Genomic DNA, 21,873 nt, shown 5'->3' on the forward strand with positions numbered 1-21,873 from the left:
AAAGCCACCTCTAGGGAAAATGTACGAGGCGATACAGTCGAGCGTTGACAAAAAAAAAAAAAAGTCTCGTCCGCTGTCCTCAGGCCCGACGAGAGGTCATGTCAGCCTAGTCGGAAACTAGGAGCCCGGCGACACTGTCGTAAAATTAAAGAAAGAAAGAAGGAAAGGAAGAAAGAAAAAGTGGGAAAAAACTCCGAATAAGAGAAAACGTAAAGATTAGGTAAAATTTACTCCTTTGGTGTTTACTGTTGTGACACTTAAAAATAGAGTTAATTGTTTTCTAGTAAGCAGTTTTGATTTTTTTTCTTTTTCCTCCCCTTTTTTTTCTTTTTTCCCTTTTCCTTTTTCCCTTTTTTTCTTCTTTTCCCCTTTTTCTTCTTTCTCCCTTTTTTCATCTTTCCCCCTTTTTTCTTCTTTTCCCCCTTTTCTTTTCTTTTTTTTTGGGGGGGGGGGGGGTGGAGGGACCCAGCGAGGCTCTCTGCGGCCTTGGATGTTCTACGTCATTTCGAACCACAGTTTTTGTAAACGCGCCACTCATTCGATCAAACTTATAGACTGTTTAATTACTGTCTCAAGTGATGCCAGATATGCTCAATTTGTGATAAGTCAGGGCATCGGGCTGTCCGGAGAAAATAATAATGTGTAAGAGGATCCAAACAGAAAATAAATTTCTCTTGTCTCACTTGTTCTCCCTGTTTCGCTGTACCTACTCCTCTCCTACTAAATAACTTTGCTGAATTTCCCTGAATCAGTAAGCGAAAGGCAAAATCTGAGCAAAAACTTGTATACTAAGTGGCGAATAAACAACTGAATGAGGTATGGGGTAATAGGATATAAAGCACATGTGCGCATGAGGCATGATGAAACAAGGAGAGCAGTAATGGTCAGCTGGCAGATGCCAGTCAAGTGTCAGATAGCCAAAAAAAAAAAAAAAAAAAAATCAATTTGAATTTTTGCTATCTTGAATCCAAATTATGTTTTTCGCAATCACGAGCGTGTGTGTGTATGAATGCGCGTGTGTGTTTGTGTAGGCCCATGTTTGTGTGTTTGTGTAGGCACATGTGTGTGTGTTTGTGTAGGCACATGTGTGTGGGTGAGTGTGTGTGTGTATGCAAGCATGTGTGTGCGTGTTGTGTATGCAGTGCTGTGTGTGTACGCGTGTGTATGTGTAGGCGTTCGTGTGTGTGTGTGCATGTATGCATGTGTGTGCGTGTTGTGTATGCAGTGCTGTGTGTGTACGCGTGTGTGTGTGTAGGCGTTCGTGTGTGTGTGTGTGTGTGTGTATGTAGGCATATGTGTTTGTGTCTGTGTGGAGGCATGAGTGTGTGTATGTGTGTGTGTAGGAGTGCGTGTTTGTGTCTGTGCGCAGGCATGAGTGTGGGTATGTGTGTGTAGGCGTGTGTGTGTAGGATATGGACGCAACTTGGAGACGGTTTTCGCAAGAGGAGCTGCATCGTGAGGCCGGTCGACGCGACGGTGGTGCTGGCGGAGGGTGCTGATGGGAAAATAAAATGATAGGAATTCAAAACAGTCAAATTAGAACAATAAGCAATCGTGATTGCTCAAAAAAAAAAAAAAAAGATTCCTCGATTAATAGTCGGGACTCAACTCTAGGTACACCTGTTCTGGCATTTTCAGCTGACTCATGGCCTTTCAACATAAACTTAAGAACTGACTTACTCCCTTTTAACAGAAACCATGATGTTTGCCCGTTATGGATACAGTTGGAAACAGTCTTTTCACGCAAACCATTGTGTCTATCTTTAAACAATGCACAACTACATATGAAGCAGTGAGAAGCAAAGGGATGTAAGTGGAAATTTTCAAGTTTTGAGTAAATCACGTTTACATTTTAGGTATGCTTTCATTGATTTTTTTTTTCTAAATCATTCTGTACAGCAGCATCTACCAGGGCTACTAGCACTATCTCTTGCCCTAAGACAGAGGAGGGGTACCCCTACTATTTGTACTGGTTATCTCCAAATTTTTCATTTTGCCACTTACATCCCTTCGCTTCTCACTGCCTCATATATCAAACTCATTTGATGAAAATTCGATCTATGCCCTTTCAACAAAAAGTGATTCATGTGTTTCAAACATAAAATTAGATTTATATGTAATATTCTTACAAGTAACCCTACCCAAAGGTGAATCATCAATTAGAATAAAACTTTGGACATCGATAGAACACTTAAAAATGTTGAACCCGTGTTTTTTTAGGCAACAGTATAGTATTCTTTTATGATAAATTTTAATTACGAAAATTAAAACCATAATTGAAAATTCGAACAAACTAAAAAACTTAAAAATGACGCGTTTCGGGATTTTTCTGAAAATACTATTTATAGGGGTAAACCATCCCTCGCAATCTTACCCCATTGTGTTCCTAGTTGCCTATGAGTAATTCCATGTCAGAAAAATCATCTTCTTAACCTCTCTATTTCCGATTTCAATAAAATTTAGCATGAAGGACACATATGACACAATAAGTAATCTTGCAAATTTTTATATCTCCAATTTTGAAAATTGTTCGTAATATAAACCAGTAAAAAAAACTCAAAATAGGCGAAAAAATGAAAGTGTTCCTACAAATGACTGTAACTTCTCTCCTAAATGCTATAGAATGAACATGATAAAAATATTGTAAAGCTAAAAAAAAAAAAAGCTTACCATTGATATACAACATTACTTTATCTCGATAGGTTTATAATTTGAGGTCATTCACCGTGACTGGGTAATACTGCAAAGAATGGCTTACTTCTATTAATAGTATTTTCAGAAAAATCCTGAAACACGTCAACTTTAGTTTGTAAAGTCTTTTCAAATTTTCAATCATTATTTAAATTTTTGTAATTAAAATTTAAAATAAAAGAAAACATTGTACTCTATAATTCCTAATTATCCAATGTTTAGGGCGTTAGTTGCCGGTAAAAAAAACCCACGGGATCAAAATTCAATGTGCTTGGTTTTTTCAATGTGCAAAGTTTTATTCCAATCGGTTATCCACACTTAGGTAGTGTAACTTGTTAGTTACTTTTACGGCCGTATAAGCAACTATCTATCTACGAACATTAAATATCTTTGTTACCAATCAAACAAATCACAAAAAGAAAGGCGGGGAAAGAAGCTTGAAACATAACAATTCTCTCGAAGCTCTGTTTTTATTAAGATATTATTTATGATGAAGATTTAAATATTGACTTACTTGGGGAAAAAACTACTCACAGTCCCAATAATAATTTCAATACTCTTTCTTATTCCAAAATCCTCTTTTAATTAGTTCTGTCAATACTATAACCACAAAGATTCCAGAATTCATTATCCACGCAAGCCAATTGAAGGAAAGCCGATAAAATAAATAAATTAATTAATTAATTAAAAAAACCGCGGGATCAATATTTTCAAGTGTTTTTTCAATGTGCAAAGTTTTATTATAATCGGTTATCCACACTTGGGTAATGTAACTTGTTAGTTACTTTTATGGCCATATAAGCAACTATCTATCTACGAACTTTAAATCTCTTTGTTACCAATCAAACGAATCACAAAAAGAAAGGCGGGTAAAGAAGCTTGAAACAAGTATAACAATTCTCTCCGAGCTCTGTTTTTATTAAGATATTATTTATGATGAAGATTTTAAATATTGACTCACGTGGGAAAAAAAAAACTACTCACAGTCCCAATAATAATTTCAATTCTCTTTCTTGTTCCAAAATCCTCTTTTAATTAGTTCTGTCAATACTATAACCACAAAGATTCCAGAATTCATTATCCAAGCAAGCCAATTGAAGGAAAGCCGATAAAATAAATAAATAAATTAATTAATTAAAAAAACCACGGGATCAATATTTTCAAGTGTTTTTTCAATGTGCAAAGTTTTATTATAATCGGTTATCCACACTTGGGTAATGTAACTTGTTAGTTACTTTTATGGCCATATAAGCAACTATCTATCTACGAACTTTAAATCTCTTTGTTACCAATCAAACGAATCACAAAAATAAAGGCGGGTAAAGAAGCTTGAAACAAGTATAACAATTCTCTCCGAGCTCTGTTTTTATTAAGATATTATTTATGATGAAGATTTTAAATATTGACTCACGTGGGGAAAAAAAAAACTACTCACAGTCCCAATAATAATTTCAATTCTCTTTCTTGTTCCAAAATCCTCTTTTAATTAGTTCTGTCAATAATATAACCACAAAGATTCCAGAATTCATTATCCACGCAAGCCAATTGAAGGAAAGCTACAGCTAAGCGGATTAGAGCAGACCTCTGAAGATTCTCTGGTCATTCCGCAAGAAAGCGTCCAAGGAAAGCGTCGTTTCGGCAATTTACTTAAATCTTCACTTCTCAAAACCCCATAGCGAGTAAGATTTTGATATTTTTTTTTCCTTTGCTCAGTACCTTGACTTTACTTTGTTGAATAGTTTTTTCAAATAATAACTCCTGCATGTTATTCACAAAAATGCTTTTAAAAAAGCACGAGAAGAAATGCAAGCATTTTTTAAACCAAAAATAAATAAATTTAACAAATTTTACAAAAATGCTTTTAAAGAAATCATGAGAAGAAATGCAAGTATTTTTTTAAACCAAAGTTAAATAAATTAAACTAATTTTACAAAGATGCTTTTAAAAAAAGCATGAGAAGAAATGCAAATATTTTTTAAACCCAAGTTAAATAAATTAAACTAATTTTAAAAAATGCTTTAAAAAACGCACGAGAAGAAATGCAAGTATTTTTTAAACCAAGGTTAAATAAATTAAACTAATTGTACAAAAATGCTTTTAAAAAAAGCATGAGAAGAAATGCAAGTATTTTTTAAACCAAAGTAAAATAAATAAAACTAATTTTACAAAAATGCTTAAAAAAGCATGAGAAGAAATGCAAGTATTTTTTAAACCAAAGTAAAATAAATTAAACTAATTTTACAAAAATGCCTTTAAAAAAAGCATGAGAAGAAATGCAAGAATTTTTTAAACCAAAGTTAAATAAATTAAACTAATTGTACAAAAATGCTTTTAAAAAAAGCATGAGAAGAAATGCAAGTATTTTTTAAACCAAAGTTAAATAAATTAAACTAATTTTATAAAAACGCTTTTAAAAAAGCATGAGAAGAAATGCAAGTATTTTTAAACCTAAGTTAAATAAATTAAACTAATTTTACAAAAACTGCCTTTCATTTTGTTTTGTTCGAGGTTATTTTCGCTTACATTTATATATACAGCCATATATATTGCTCAACTTATATGCTCAAATGAGACATTTTTACGCATATATTTTCTCTCTATTACTGAAATTTTGAACTTTGGCTTCTAATTGGAATATAAATGAGAAATAGGAACCATTTTGTATCCTTATATGAAGTATCAACTCTCTTAAAAAAAAATAGATTGGAAAATATAACGATTTGTACGTGTTGCAGGTGTGACTGTATCGAAACAAATCACACCTGCGTACAAATCATTATTTTCCAAGAAAGTTTTCAAAGAATGTTGACACTTCATATTAGGATATGCATAATGATTTATTTTCTCAAATATATCCCAATTAGAATCCAAACTTACAAATTCCTAGAATAAAGGGCGAATATATGCACAAAAACGTGTTATTTGTGCGCATGAATTAAGCAATATATATAACACTTATTCTTGAATAACGTCATTACGTAAATACTCATTTACGACTTTTCGTAAATAATTAATCGTGTAGGTAACCCCTAAAGAACATGATTAATCGGTTTGGTGTTCCCTGAAACCGTGTCTTTTGAGACTTCAGAACACGGGGATTCTGCTTATTTTAACCCTTCTGCCTAGTAATTCTGAACACTTTTTCTTTTGATCATAAGTATAATTTATCAATCCTATTTGGAAATAATTTAAGCCAAATATATATCATGTATTTTTTTTTTTTAATAATTACTCGAAAATCTAGCATTAAAAACCATTTGATTTTAAGGAAGGTGCTTGTGTTTTTCGAAACTTCTCTGATTTTCAAGTACCGTGTTTTTCGGTGGTTACCCGTATTTTATTTCAACTGCTAATTTAATTTTCGTGTAACTGTAGAAGTTGTTTTTATTTTTTTAATTATTACACTACAAAGCTTTTTGTGAATGTTTATTGTGAAAATTTTGCAGCTCTGTTTCTAGCAACACGAATGTTGTATTTTCGATAACAAGTGAGTAACGCTATCATAATACAGGGAAATCCCGTTACAACGAATACCAATACAATGAAATATCCGTTTCAACGAAATAAATTTGTAGTCCAGATTTTATTTTCAGTGCATTACTTTAATTTCTTTTGAACGAAATTCCCATTATAACGAACACAATTTGCGGCCCCTTGAAGTTCATTGTAACGGGATTTCACTGAGTAACAATCAGAGACGAATAGACTCTGCTTTACAATTGCTAAGGAACAATTACGTTTTTTGAAATAGTTAAGAAAAGACAATGATTAAAGAAACAGAACTAAGTATATAGTTAGTAGGGAGGATGTGCTTTTATTACAAGTACATAATAGTACATATATTACTGCATCGATGAAGTAAAAGCTTAAAAATAAAATTAAAAAAAAACCTACTTTGATGATTTTCAAAAATTTACAAAAAATTGATCCTAGGTGAGAATGATGGAGATATGAATACCTTAGTATGATGTGTGATTACCACGGACACTAATGACCGTTTTTTGCATCTGTTTTCCATACTCTCCACTAAACTGTATAGGATCGCTTGGTGGATATTTTCCTACTCCTCTTTCAAGGCGGATTTGGATTCTTGTACTGTTCTGGGAGAGACGGTTTTTTTGCGAAACAGTCTCTCATGAGCATCAAAGCATGTTAAATTGGATTTAAGTCGGAAGAGTACGCAGACCAGTGCATACGGAGATTGTTTTCGCGTTGCAGTGTGTCTGATACTTCAATGCTCCTGTGTGGCCGTGCATTGTCGACCATAAAAAGAAAGTTTGGATCTACAGCCCCCCTAAAAAGACGAACATGATTCAATATAACTTCTCTGCACTACCTTTGCGACGGAACGTTTCCTTGTTCAAAAATGTGAAGCGGTGTTCTGCCATTGTGCATGATGCCAGCCGACACCATCACGCCTCGGCCGTACCGATCACGTTCACAAACAAATTTTCGTGCTTAAAGTGTTCCACGCTTTCTCCTCAGTAGTTGGTGACCACAGAATTACTTGTAGCACTGAAACGAGATTCGTCGGAGAATATCACTCCAGATTAACTTTGACGATCCCAACCAGCATGGTCCTTTCACCACCGTAATCTCTCTCTTCAATCTCGTGGTTGAAGTGGGATGCAACGTACGGGCTTTCGCGCACACAAACCAACATTATTTAATCGCCGTGAGATGGTTCTTGAAGAAACATGCGTGCCGGTAGCGGTTGTAAGATCTGCAGCTACCTGTCCAGGAGGGAAATTTCTGTTCATTTTCGCCAAGAAGTTACATGGTGACTCTCTGAAGTTGTGGCGGTCCTACCACGACCCCTGGAATGCTTTCGCAAAGCATTTCCACCTTCAGTGGCCTTCTTTAATCGCGAGATGACACTTTTTGATACACCAATTGCAACAGTTACAGTGGTGACACTTGGACTGCTTTCAGTCGTCCAACCGCTCGTCCACGATCGTAAATACTCAAATGATGTCTTGCTAACATTTTACTTTTAAATATTTCAAGAACCAAACAGAAATTCAGCGAAAAAACGTTTTTAACGTCCAGCACTATTTTTGTTAAACACCAAACAGCGAGGTTTTTGTGCGAATGTTGCGCTTTTATGCACTGTATTTTATACAGATAGCGAGTCTTGATCTACCACACCATTTTGTTGGCCAGCTGTCAGAGGCACAAATTTGCATAAATCACTTGTTCCTTAGCAATTGTCAAGCAGTGCAGACACCCTTAAATTCTATGCTGTATTACAATGTAAATCTTTTCAATTTTATGAAACTAAGACGAGAGAGCATATTATTGAGAGTAACAACGGCTGCAGGGGGGGGGGGGGGTCAAAAGCCTTCGACTCAGGTTTCCGACTCTTTAACCCCAAAATCAGTCCGCTTCTGACTCCATGACTACGCAATCTTAGTTGTATCCACCATTTGTTGTATCCTCTGCTGAAATCGACTCTACGCAGATGTTTTGGGAATTCTGATAAAATATCAAGTCTTAAACAGTGTGCTTGAATTGTTCTCAAAATCTTAGAGACCGATGGAATCATGTTTTTTTCCCTTTTATTTTTATTTCCCAAAAAGTTTCTTTTCTTTTTTTTAAAACAAAACGTTTTTTCTTATGTGCAATAATTAATCACTCAACGTGTCTTGAAGTTATGTGCTTTTTACATCGGGAAGTATTTTTTTTATCTTAATGGATGAAATCTTGATTAAGATCTTGATGGGATGAAGTTCTTTTCGCATAAATATTTCTGAAAGCTTTCGAGGAATGATCTGCTGTTCAGTTACTTAACGATTTCCTCCATTAACAGAAAATTCTTAATAAATATTCAACGTAAATTAAAACTTAGTCAAAATAAATATTCCAACTGATGGAGGAAGAGCATTTAAAAAATATTTATAGTCTTATGATCCATATATTTTTTAATTAGTTACCCATTTAAAAATATAACGTCGCAGATGAGTTCAGACGCTTCGTCACAAAACAACTGGCATTAAAATTCTAAAAAATATGCTTGACTTGGCATTTGTAAAATACTGGCACCTTTCTATAATATCAACATCACCAAATAAACATAGTCTCAAATAACATCTAACTTTATTGTTGTTACTATAAGGAGATTCCACTTTTTCTCTAAAAGTTATTTGCTTTTTTAACAAGCTTTTATTAGCTTCACTTGTATGTTTGTAACTCTCCTTTGGAATAAGAGCTAGTGGCTTATTACTGTTAGTAAATTCCACTACTTTATGAGCTAGTGGCTTATTACTGTTTGTAAATTCCACTACTTTATGAGCTAGTGGCTTATTACTGTTTGTAAATTCCACTACTTTATGAGCTAGTGGCTTATTACTGTTTGTAAATTCCACTACTTTATGAGCTAGTGGCTTATTACTGTTTGTAAATTCCACTACTTTATGAGCTAGTGGCTTATTACTGTTTGTAAATTCCACTACTTTATGAGCTAGTGGCTTATTACTGTTTGTAAATTCCACTACTTTATGAGCTAGTGGCTTATTACTGTTTGTAAGTTCCACTACTTTATGAGCTAGTGGCTTATTACTGTTTGTAAATTCCACTACTTTATGAGCGCTCGTGGCCGAGCAGTCTAAGGCGCGGATCTTCGCTGACGTCCACCTCCAGGAATCATTGGGCGTGCGTTCTAATCCCGTCTAAACCAAAATTAAATTTATAATCTTGCAACTCAATTTTCGCCCACTTTTTGTGATCGGTTTCTTTTAAAATTTGGAATGCAACCTCAGACCCGATGTCAATGCAATATTCTATAATCAAATTAATTTATTAACGATAAGTTATTAGTTTATTCTAATTTATACGCTTTTATTAGCTTAACTTGTATGTTTATGGGTCAAACTTTCCTTTGGACAGGTAGCCGATGGCTTATTAGAATTACTTACAACGTACAAATCAGAGCTGCGGAGAGTAACAATATTTGCACATGAATTTACCAGAAAGCATTCAGTATATCTGATGCAAATAATACAATAGAATACTAAGATACATTTCATTATAAAAATAGTTTAACAAACTAAAAAAAACACGCTTTTGTAACAAAATGAACTAAAAAGTAACAAATAAAATAATAGTTAACAAAACTAAAAAAACACGCTTTAGTAGCAAAATGAACTAAAAAGTTAAAAATAATTTTTGAATGACAAGTATATAAAGTAATTGACCAAACACTTAATTTTGTCTGTAATAGAAGAAAAGCGTGGGGGCATCTTATCAGTTATCTTAAATTTCTTCCATTACACACACACACAAACACACATACATACAGACACTTACACATATACACACACAAAAACCTACACACACACACACACACACAAAACTACCCACACTTTCATGCCTGCACACAGACACAAACACACATGCCTACACACACATACCCCATACACACAAACACACATAAATGTAAATAGGCAGCCCATCACGATTTTTTTATTACAGTAAAATTAAGTGTTTGGTAAATTACTTTATATACTTGTCATCCAAAGATTATTTTTAACTTTTTAGTTCATTTTGCTACTAAAGCGTGTTTTTTTAGTTTTTTAAACTATTATTTTATTTTTTACTTACTCTTAGAACATTATAAAACATTTCCTGTGACATGGCTTGGTGATTCATTTTTGGAGTCACTTTGAACGTTGCATTGAATTCATTTACAGTTTTTTTATATATTTGTTTAAGAAACATAATCTATTTTCTTTATTTATCTGCTTGGTAGGTAAGACATCTTCTGAATCATGATTTGGAACAACGAAATTTGGAAGCAACAAAAAGCAACTCGCTCTCTTATATTCATTATATATCTTTCCTTATTTCTAGACAACATGCTTCTAACAGTTGTCGGTGAGTGTGGTTCACATTTTTGAGAAGTATTCTATTTTGTGTCACTATCAATCAAAAAATATTATCTACTATATAGAAGAAAGAATAATTAGTGCATTTTTATAATCTTTAAAAGTGTTCCTTTTGAAATAAGTATCTTATTGGTTTCTAAATTGATATTTCGCCAAACGAGTCCACAGAAGATATTCCTAAACACGAATAATTAGCGTAAATTTAAAATAAAATTAAAAAAAAAAGTCGTCATATTTGAATTCATGGTGTTATTTTACATAAGAATCAGCAAGAAATTATATTAGACGCATTTTGATGTTTTTTTTTTTTTTTTTTTTTTTTTGCCGCGTAGAGAGTTCTTGGGCGTGATAAATATTGCCCAGTGTCAATTGTTATCAATAAAAATAAACTAGGCAAACATATTTAATTATTTATACTATAATTGAGAAAACACATCTGTGGTCTTATATGACCTATAACTGTTCATCTGTTTTATAAATAAAAGTAAGTACGAAGCTATCAATTTCCTACACATGTCATAGTGCAAAGACATTTTCTTTACCATTATTCATGACGTACTTTAACATCCAAGTGACACACATTTTTTTGAGAGTGAAATTGAACTCCAGACATATGACGAATTACAAAAGTTACATAGCGGGGTAGACCGGAGCACGTTTACGCATGGTGCACGTTTAAGTAGTGCCTTTTTTTCCAAACGAATTATAACTGGAGAACCAACAGTCAACAGATTAAGGCTACTCCCTAGAAAATATTGTCATAAGTTTTTGAGCATTAGTCGAGCTTCGGTCCAGCATGCAGAAAAAATAATCTGTTTTCAACCAAGTCGAGTAAATTTTGTGAATAAATAATACTTAGTTAAGAAAAAACAAATGGTATAAAAATAAGCAGAATTTTATCCTTTTTGGAGAATTGTATTTGTATGAACTGAAATGTTATTAATTTTTTTTTGCCCGTTAAAAATAAATCCAAACTTGGCGACGTGGCAAGTTTACACGTTGAACATCGAAGCACCTTTACGATCGCTCTTGCTGTGTCTTACTTAAACGTGCCCCTGACACTTTTTTCGCTCTAAACTAATCTCAAATATTTTTACTATTTTCCGGCTATTTAGGTTTGAAAATTACCATTTAATTTTTAATTAAGTTACACATTCGTATCTTATAGCTTACAATCATATAGTGCTGTCTTCATGCCTCTTCAGCTTCAACTTTATACACTATTCAGTCTGCAATAAATTTGCTTTATTTTATCGGTGGTAAGACATTATGTTCAAAACACTAACAGAACCACGTTAGGTGTCAAAATAAATATGCGTAAACGTGCCCCGTGTTTGAGGCAAGTTTACGCAACCGACTTGGACTCAAAAGTTTTTTTTTTTTTTAACTGTTAAAACCACAAGCTGAGAAATAACTGAATATATCAATTTGACTCCATTAACTGCTTCATAAAACCGCAATGTCTAAAATTTCCTAAGTTAAAATGTAAAAATCATAAAATTCATTAAAAAAATCCCCGTAAACGTTCCCCGGTCCACCCTACCGTCATCAGCATTGCGTAAGATGTAATGTTATTCTTAACTGCCGTTAAGGTAACTTTTAACTTAATGTTACAAAACATTATTTCTCTTGATTGTATGTGATACGATACATTTGCTCATTCGTTTTAACTTAAATTTTTACTGCTGGGATAAGGAGTTATATAAAGAAGAAAGTTTCATTAACAATTAATAAAACACGCTTTAAGGGGGTATTCTAGTCTAGAGGCTTAATTTTTAAGGTGATTTTGCAACCGTAATTGAAAAAAAAAGAAAAAAAATAATTTGAATTTTGTCATCTTGAATTCAAATTATGTTTTTCGCAATCACGAGTGTGTGTTAGTCTGTGTGTGGGGGGGTGGGGTATGTGTGTAGGCATTTGTGTCTGTGTGCAGTCATGAGTGTGTGGGTAGTTGTGTGTATGAGTGTTTGTGTGCGTGGGGGCGGGGTATGTGTATGTGTGTGTAAGCATATGTGTCTGTGTGCAGGCATGAATGTGTGGGCAGTTGTGTGTATTTGTGTGTATGTGTAGGTGTCTGTATGCATGCGTGTGTGTATGTGTGTGTATGGTGGTGTTTGTGTATGTGTGTGCGTGTGTGTGTTGGTGCATGTATGTATGCGTGTGTGCGTAGGATATGGACGCAACCTGGAGACGGTTTTCGCTAGAGGAGCAGCATCGTGAGGCCAGGCGACGCGACGGGTGGTGCTGGCAGAGGGTGGCGCCGGTGGGAAAAATGATAGCACGCCAAAAACAGTCAAATGAAAGCAATAAGCAATCGTGATTGCTCAAAAAACAGCAGCTAATTTCATTATCCATTTTTATCAGTTTTTTATTAATACTTCAAAAGTATAAAAATGGATAATAGTTGAAAAAAAATTCAAAATTATAGTTGGAGGAGGCTGGCAAAGTGGGGACTCTAAGAAAAGGGGGGTCTCCTGGTTCACTTGATCCACTAGGTGATCTGAAACATAAAGTCAAGGTTAATTCTTATCAAACAAGGATGCAGCATTGTCTTGATGTAGCCGATTCGAAATTTTTTTTTTTCACAAAATGGCGTCTTTTTGAAAAAAAAGTTCATTTTTTGAACTTTGGTATTTTTTTAAAAATAATAAAAATCAAAAATTTCGATAGCCTCTACCTGGGGACGATTTTGATAGTACTCAGAAAGTCTGCACCAAATTTCAAGTAAATCGGTGTATTAGACCTTTAGATATCTTGTCAACCGTATCGAAAAAACTAGTTTCGAGAAAAACGCTTTTAAAGTTTGCAGTCTCATTTCAGGAAAAGAGTTTAATTCAACAAAATTAACTGTAACTCCAAAAATAATTTGAATTTCCATAAATCCTCTTAGAAATTTATTCTTAAAGGTCTAAACTCTGAGAATATAAAGGGGGAAAAATCGATTTTTTTGAATTTCTAGACTAGAATACCCCCGCAAACAAGTATAAAAAGCTGTAATGTAATATGCAAATGTTCTGTTGCACAAACTGCAAAAGATATTACACATATGCTATACAGGGTTACTTGGACAGGGGTTCCTCAATGTATAAAGTTGTAAACTTTGTCTTGACTCAAAACTTAAAAGACACAAGAAAAAATATTTAAAAAATATACAGGATGATTTTTAATTGTTTTTACAAATCCAGAGATGCTGATAGTTGGGGAATGTGGGGCAAAGTACAACGGTTAAGATGACTGAGCTTTTTTTAAAATGAACACATTGGAAATTTATTTTGAAAATTACAACACATAAAGAAAAAAAAACATTCTATTTTATAATAAAACTTTCATTGAAAGAGTATTTTATATTTTCGGCAGTAAATTTGCGCCTTCAAAAAAAAAAAAAAAAAAAAGGGGGGGGGGGGGAATTTTTCATTTTTTTCCATGGGGCAAAGTGAAAAATGAAATATTTTTCTAATGAACTATTTTCTATTCAATTACAGAAAATATTTTTTATCAAATAAATCAGTAAATAAAATGTTTAGTGAGTAAATGAAAGATACTGAAAACAATAAACTGAAAATTAAATTAGTTAATTAATTGATGTATGAAGAAAAATAGTAAATCGAATAAATCAGTGAGTTAATAAATGTAAGAATATAAATGAATGACTTAATAAATGAATGCGTAAGTGATTTAGTAAATGAATGAGCGAGTAAACAAAATAAACTATTTCACTTTGCCCCTTCCACTTTCCCCCGCATGTACTTAACTGATTGTAGAAAATATTTAAAATACAAATAAGCTTAATATTAACTAAATCAATATTTCACAGAGTATTAGAAGGTCTCAATTAATATTTAAAATGTTGATATATAACAGGAACTTTATCATTTTTAAAATAACAAAAATAATTTTAACTTGCAACAAAATGTTACAATATGAGTATCCATTTTTGAAAATTGCCTGTATTATCATATGCTTTAATCTTCGGTGGTATTTTTTTACTGGCTGAGATAGATTACATGTGCTACTATATAGTTAAAATATTACCAGATAGATGGCGCTAAAAACAGAGTACGTATAGAGATCCTAAATACGGATGGATTGGACAACTTCGGAACGGCGGCCATCTTATGTCCAAAGATGCTGACTCCCCGTAGACCGTAATGCATCTTCTACCCCAAATGCCACAGTACATTGTTTTAAAAAAAATAGAAGATAGTTATTATAATATGAAATGATATGTTCAGATCACAAATATCTGTTTGTTTTCTATCTTTATGAAGAAATTTTTGAGAAAAATAATATCTTTGTACGCGTTATGACGATACGAAACGATTGGCGCTGAAGTGACAGACTTGGCGCTCACTCCATTTATTGAAAATACGATTAGGAAAAAAATCAGTCTGTTCTTCAAAGATTTCATGTCTTGTATTCCGTGGGAAAGCTAGAAATTCACACAGCGCAGCATTTCGAGCTGACAATACTTGGACTAAACATGTCGGATAGCGGCGCGCCGTTGTCCAATCTCTCCGTTATATGATCTCTAATTAAATATTTCACCATTTCACTTTGCCTCGCTATTTCACACATTCCCCTACCTATCCAGACATCCAATAATGATTTCACAGGAACATCGGGTCACATACCATTCTGAAAGGCAGAAAAGTAGAAATGGATCCGCACTGTTAAAAATTTTCCGGAAAATTTACGGTAATTGTTACTGGCATCCATGTTGCCAGTAACTATTACCGTAAAAATCAAATGTTACTATAAAATTTTACGGTATCCTCGGTAGGCCACAGCAACCAATTGGAGCTGGGATCGCTTATTTTTCCGGTATAAATTACCATAAAAATCAGCGATGCGTTAAGTTCCCCATTTTACAGTAACAATTACCAGAAAATCTTCCTGAATTTTTAACAGTGCGGAAAGATGAAACAGTACAAGCAATCACCTCTGACGTCATTTTGTACGCCTACATAACAACTCCAAAGACTATCAAAAGTTTACCGCATAAAAGTTTTCACTGAGAAAAAGTAGCATATTTTCCTTAGTTAGCAACGGAGAAAAGCAATCAGAGCAAACGCTGTTCTTTTAAAACGACATAACATCGCTAATGTCGCCTGCGCAACGACATGCTTAGTCGGTATTTTGAGCACGGGCTGTTAGTAAAGGGTGTCCCAAAATTAACGCAAGATTTGAATTTGCCGCCATTTTTGCAATAAATGGTTGGCAACCCTGAAAAGAGAACAATTTAACAGCTGAGAGTTTAGGGTAATCAAAAATGGAGCGTTATACGATACAATAACGCGCTTTCATTATTGAACAATTGTTTCAAAAATAATGAAAGTTGAGGCTGGTCAAGCAGTTACTGTTATTGGCGCTCGGTATCGCAACACGGTAATGCACGGGTGGTTGTGGGCTTGTTGACATAGACCTTTGAATTCAAATAACCCCATAAGAAGAAATTTAATAATGTTAAATCACACGATCTAGGGTGCCAATTCTGATCACCGAAATGAGAGAGTACGCGACAAGGAAATACCTTATGCAGTAATTGAAATGTTTCACTCTCTCTAGCTGTATGGTACAATAACACCCCATTTTTACTAACCCTAAACTCTCAACTGTCAAATTGTTCTTTTTTCATGGCTGCCAACAATTTATGGAAAAAAATGGTGGCAAATTCAAATCTTGCGTTAATTTTGGGACACCCTTTATTTTACTAAACAATAAATCTGAACTTGCCACTTTTGGCATCGTTCAGTTCCTCCCCAACACTGTTGTAAAGTTCAGGTTGAAATTTTAATATTTCTACTTTTCTGCCTCTCAGAGTGGAATGAGAACTAATGCTCCTAAACAGTTCTTAATTACCTGGGTAGGTACTGTCATCCCTATTAATTTGAAAAAGAAATTTAGACTCCATTTGTATGGGGTATCTTTGTAACATACTACTTGAGTTAAAATTTTATTTCAAATTCAGTAAATACTTTTGGGGATATGACATAAAAGTACCTCGTAAGAAGAGGCATTAATTATTTTAAACAAAAATTGAAGCATAACATGGAACTTTTCCTGTAGATAATGAACGAACTTTTTAAAATGTAATGCGAACGTGTGTAGTCAAACCGAAACACTAATAATGATTTACATTTTCTGTTCCTGTAATTCTTTTAAGTAATTTGAATTTTATTGAAAAAAAATGTATTTTACATTATATGATTTTCCTTACTGCTCCAAAATAAACTAAATGCTACTGTTTCCAAAATAAAGTACATGCTACTGTTTTAATATATATATATATATATATATATATATATATATATATATATATATATATATATATATATATATATATATATATCATTTCAGTTCTCCAAATATTTCTGCTTAAGAACAAATGTTTTGCACTTACACGCAATAAAATTCAGTTTAAAACTAATGCTCTGTTAAATTATGCAACAACTAATTTTTCAGTAACCTTCCTAACTATAATTTGACATTCTTCTACAGTACCCATAATACCTGATGTGCTTTACAAACTGGAGAATATGTCTTTTTATAAGGAAGACACGAACAAAACACAAAACTGGTCTCAATTCCACGAAAAACAACTAGGCTCTTTTAATCTGTCTGAAAACTGCTCAACTTCAAGAAAAATACGCATACCCCAAGACATCATCAATGAAAATGAGGAGGTTGGTTTACTATTTGCTTCCAAAGCTATTGTGCAGCTCATAATCAATCCCATGGTTGGTCCTTTGACAAATAGGTGAGAAAATTTTAAAACTATTATTGAGTCCTTAAGTTCTTTCAAATTATTATGACTTTTCACAGTTAAACACTACTATTTACCAAGTAGTAAGCAACTTTTAAAATGAAAATTGCGAATAAGATTACATGCATAAGTTCGAATTTGCAAGGAATCATTTTATCAGTTCACAAAACTTTGTCAATGAATTTGAATCAAATTTTTAATTAGACATATACTATATAACCAATAAGTATTGGAATACTTTCAAAAAATCACATTTTTAGGAATTTCTCGAGAAATAAGAGATCAATTGCTCCGTAGCTTTTATCACTCAAACGGTATGCTGTATCTAAAATTTGTCAATGAAAATTAAATCACCCATAAATTTAGGGATAGCAACAAATTGAAGAAACCATAAAAGTTTTTTTTACCATTTCCTTCATCGTAAATAGATGGGACTGAATTGAAAATTAGTTTACATACTATATACAATAATTTTATGGGCTTTTGTGAAAGTATGGCTCGTGTTCCCGAAGATATAAGAATTTTTTCAAAAATATCAATTTTGTTCGGATGTATTTGGCTGATAACACGAGCGTTTTTCAGCAAACCTTAACAAACTATCAAAAAATTTGACAGCATGCAGGAGAATCACTATACTAAAATGTAAGGTAAAAATATGTAAAATTTGATAAAATATGGGCATTTAAAGCAATTAATTTCTCATTGCGCTTTCTTAAAAGATGACAATTTATAGCTTTCAAAATTTCATATCTAAATAAAATAGGTAACTTATAAAAAAATTCGACGTAGGTCGGATCTCTTCTAGAGGATGAGCAATAGCAACAACATTTCATGTATTCAAGGGGGAATACATTGACGGATCTTAAGGGATCGTTCGCAAATCTTGTATGTAACGAAGTGATTCACGATAATGGATTATTTGTGAACAATCCCTTATTATTCATCACGTTTCCGAGAATCATTAATATACAACTCATTAGATCACTGACATATTTTCAAATTTGTATGATTTTCGACTGGATTTTTTTATAAGTTGTGAAATATGTTTGTTCACGAAATTTTGAAATTATGAATTGCTATCCTTCGTGCATGCGCACTAAGAAAGTAATTGCTTCAAATGTTCATATTTCATTACATTTTCCAAATCTTTATTTTAAATTTAGTGTAATGATTATCTTGTACGCTGTCAAATTTTCTGAAAAATTGGAAAGATTTGACGGAAAACTTTACATGTTATGATCCAAAATATGCGAGCAAAACTGATATTTTGAAAGAAATGCCTATATCTTCGTAAATAAATGATACTTTTCTGAAAATGTTTAAAGATTGTACATTGTAAGTACTTTAATTTCTAGAATTTACAGCTAATTGCCAATCATTTGTGATCAAGAATGCTCAAAAACATTTTTAATTTCTTCATATGTTGTTGGTCCCCGAAGCGCATGGATGATTTAGTTTGTTGTTTGAAAGGTCAGCAGAAGCATGCCTTTTATGTGAAAAATGTAGCATGACAATTGGTTTCTAATATCTGAGGAAATTCTTCAAAATAGGAATATCTGGAAGCGTACCAATTCTTTTGGTTATGGATAATTTTCAAAACGATCGTCAGTTTGGTGTCCTAAATTTTTCCTTTCAATTTAATACTGATAAAATTATTTTTTTAGCATTGCATTTTCATAGTTATGAATTATTAAGCCTTTCCTGTTACTTTAGTTAACTAATAATGGAAATTTCCTTGTCCTGTCTACAAAGTTCGCTTGAACTTTACTTTTTTGTACGCTTTTAAGCAGCTTTGTTTTTTATTTTTTGTGCATTAAAGAAAGAAGTAATGTTTTTTGTGCCCGTTTTTACACCTTTTCTACTACACAGTTAAAACTACAGATTGCTTTTGGCACCTTTCGGGGGTAAAATGCTTGTAACACCAGTGGCACCGAATAGGAAGCCGAGTTTTCACCCGTAGCTAGGGTGAAAAAACCAGCACCCTAAACGCAACGTGCAACGAAAGATGAAATCCGGGAGAAAAATGGCCCCTTTACTGCTTATTATTGGGGATACTGCCTTCCCCCCCCTTGTTGTGTGCATTTTTGAATACAATTGTTTTCGGTTTATTGTTTTGATTCATGATGCAAAGTCATGGTACATTTTTCACATTAAATTCAGCTCTGTAAATGATTACAACTTTAAATTTAAGCATTTGATCACATTTCAGACTTTTCAACATAGAAGTAGTCATGACTATTATTCGTCTGTTCGTGCTCTAACTTTCGTATATCCAATTGGATCGCCAAGTAATTTTAATATGTTATAGCATTTACTACGGCATGATCCGGGCCGAAAACGAAGACTGTACGTATTTATGGATAATTTAGAGGAACAGCCAAAAACATTCAGTTTTTTACACGAAGGAAAAATAAAGTAGTTTCCGTTTCATAATCGTTCAAAGTTTTAATTATGATTAACATATTGATACGTATATTATACTTCGACGTTTAAGCATCCTAACAGAATTTAGACAATTCAAATTTTTTTGACAGATTAAAAATCAAAACAAGTGTTGAACGATCTATTACTTCCCACTGATGCGAGGAAAGAAAGACTTCAGTAATACATGAGTCAGAAAAAATATAAACAAAATAATTGATACTAGTCGACCCGTGCGGAACTCCACACTGTGCTTCGAATCCTTTCATGTGGCATTTCGCTCTTTAAAAATTTCAGAGAAAGAACATTATGAAGAAAAATAGAAAAAAAGTTAACGGAAAAAAGTAAACGCACAAGAGAAGGCATGTAATTTGAAGACATCAGCAACAAAACCTCGTCAAATACAACGTTGTGATAATGTGATCATCGCTCACCTTTTGGCTGTACGTATTTTCAATGCAAACATAAGTATCATTAAAAGTACGACTGAGTGACTCGAGAAAAAGCAGTAATTGTGCATGTGAAAAAACAAATTGTGGCAAATGCAGTCCTGCCTATGTGAGCATCCGACGGAAAAAAAAGACATATTTACTGGCACGGATTTGAATTGGCACCATTCTGCTTAACAGTACGACACTCCAACCAACCGAGGAGCTGTGCATTCGTTTTCGAATGCACAGCTCATTGAAGCAATGTGTAATAAAAACAGCAAAAATAGCTTTTTACCAAAAAAAGACCATGCGTCTATGTTTTGTCATTAGACAGCATGATACGTCATAAAATTATTCGTAAAACATTTAATTTGATTAAGGAATGAGGAAGATCTCGCGTAGCGATTAAAACAAACATTTTAGAGAAATAATAAATTAGATTAAAAAGGGTGTTTTATTTTTTGTAAAATAATACAATTTCGCATAGCAGGCTGCTTTAACCGTTACAGCTTGAATGCCAGCACATGTTTGTCTTTTAATCAAACATTTAAAATTCAAAACCAAAACCAAGTGAACTGAGTCCATTTTTCGTAAATATGTAAGTTTTCGAACATAGACAAAATGCATTTTTTTTTCCGCCGAAAGCAGAGGAGTAGAAAATGATTTCTCACTATTGAAGTTGATAATAATTCTAATGTTCTACATCGTATTCGCGAATAAATAGTTAAAGGTTTACTGGATGAAACTCGTAATTTCAATTTGGCGTAGTACTTTTTCATTTATACAAAAGGTCGAACACTGTTATGAGAAAAATATACATTTCCGCATACAATGAAAAAGTTTTTCTGCACAAAACGGATTCCCTTGAGAACTGAATTTTTAAATCTAATACTTTTATTGCCTTACGTGAGTTATCTGTTGTATGAGATGAGTACATGTAATGAGTAATATTAATCTAAATTAGCTACAATGTCGGACAGCCCGGGCGTACCCGAAGTTCAGCTAGTTTATAGCCGAACGTTCTAACGAAAAAAACTTATCAATAAAACCGAACAACTAAGACCAGTGCTTTTAAGCTTTATTAAAAAAATAAATAGAAAATAGGTTAATTGTGTTTGGTTTTCGCCGAAAGCAACGCAAAAAAATAAAAAATTGCATTAAAATTTTACTTAAAAAAATCTGCATAAGAACTGCAGGCTACATCAAAGTTTTGCATCAGCAAGGGGCGTTTCCGAAAAATTGATTTTTAGACCGTAAATCTATTTTTCGTCATTAGCCGGCCCGATAAGCTTTAAAATGAGGGGGGGGGAATTTCTTCAAGAAATAAGAAGGATCTCACATACCGACAGAAAAATAATCCACAGAAATAATAAGATAAGATCTCGAAGCGAAGTGTTTTTATTTTTGAAAATTTATACAATTTGTTATCGCAGGCTGCTTGAACCGTTATAGTTTAGATGGCAGCACGTGATCATCATTTAACCGAACGGTTAAAATACAAATCATTTGAACTAAGTTCGTTTTTTAAGCGTAGCTTTTCGAATGTAGTAAAAATGTGACTAGTTATTTGTTTTTTGCCGAAAGAAGAAAATAAAAATGATATTTTACCCATCAAGTTGTTAGTAATTTTAATGCTTTACTTCGTATTCTAATAAATATTCATAGTTTAACCAAATGAAAAGCG

General features: G+C 33.2%; 1 protein-coding gene across 1 annotated transcript in view; it reads left to right on the forward strand.

The window, feature by feature from the left end:
- The first annotated feature begins 10,457 nt into the window (after window positions 1–10,457).
- Window positions 10,458–21,873, forward strand: part of LOC129219159 (synaptic vesicular amine transporter-like) — a 120,938-nt gene continuing 109,522 nt past the window's right edge. Inside the window, exons 1-2 of the mRNA XM_054853479.1 lie at window positions 10,458–10,563; window positions 17,073–17,331. Coding sequence (XP_054709454.1) covers window positions 10,458–10,563; window positions 17,073–17,331 — 365 coding nt within the window. The remainder of the gene's footprint in view (window positions 10,564–17,072; window positions 17,332–21,873) is intronic.

This window comes from Uloborus diversus, chromosome 3 (genome assembly GCF_026930045.1).
Source record: "Uloborus diversus isolate 005 chromosome 3, Udiv.v.3.1, whole genome shotgun sequence".
Taxonomy (NCBI): domain Eukaryota; kingdom Metazoa; phylum Arthropoda; class Arachnida; order Araneae; family Uloboridae; genus Uloborus; species Uloborus diversus.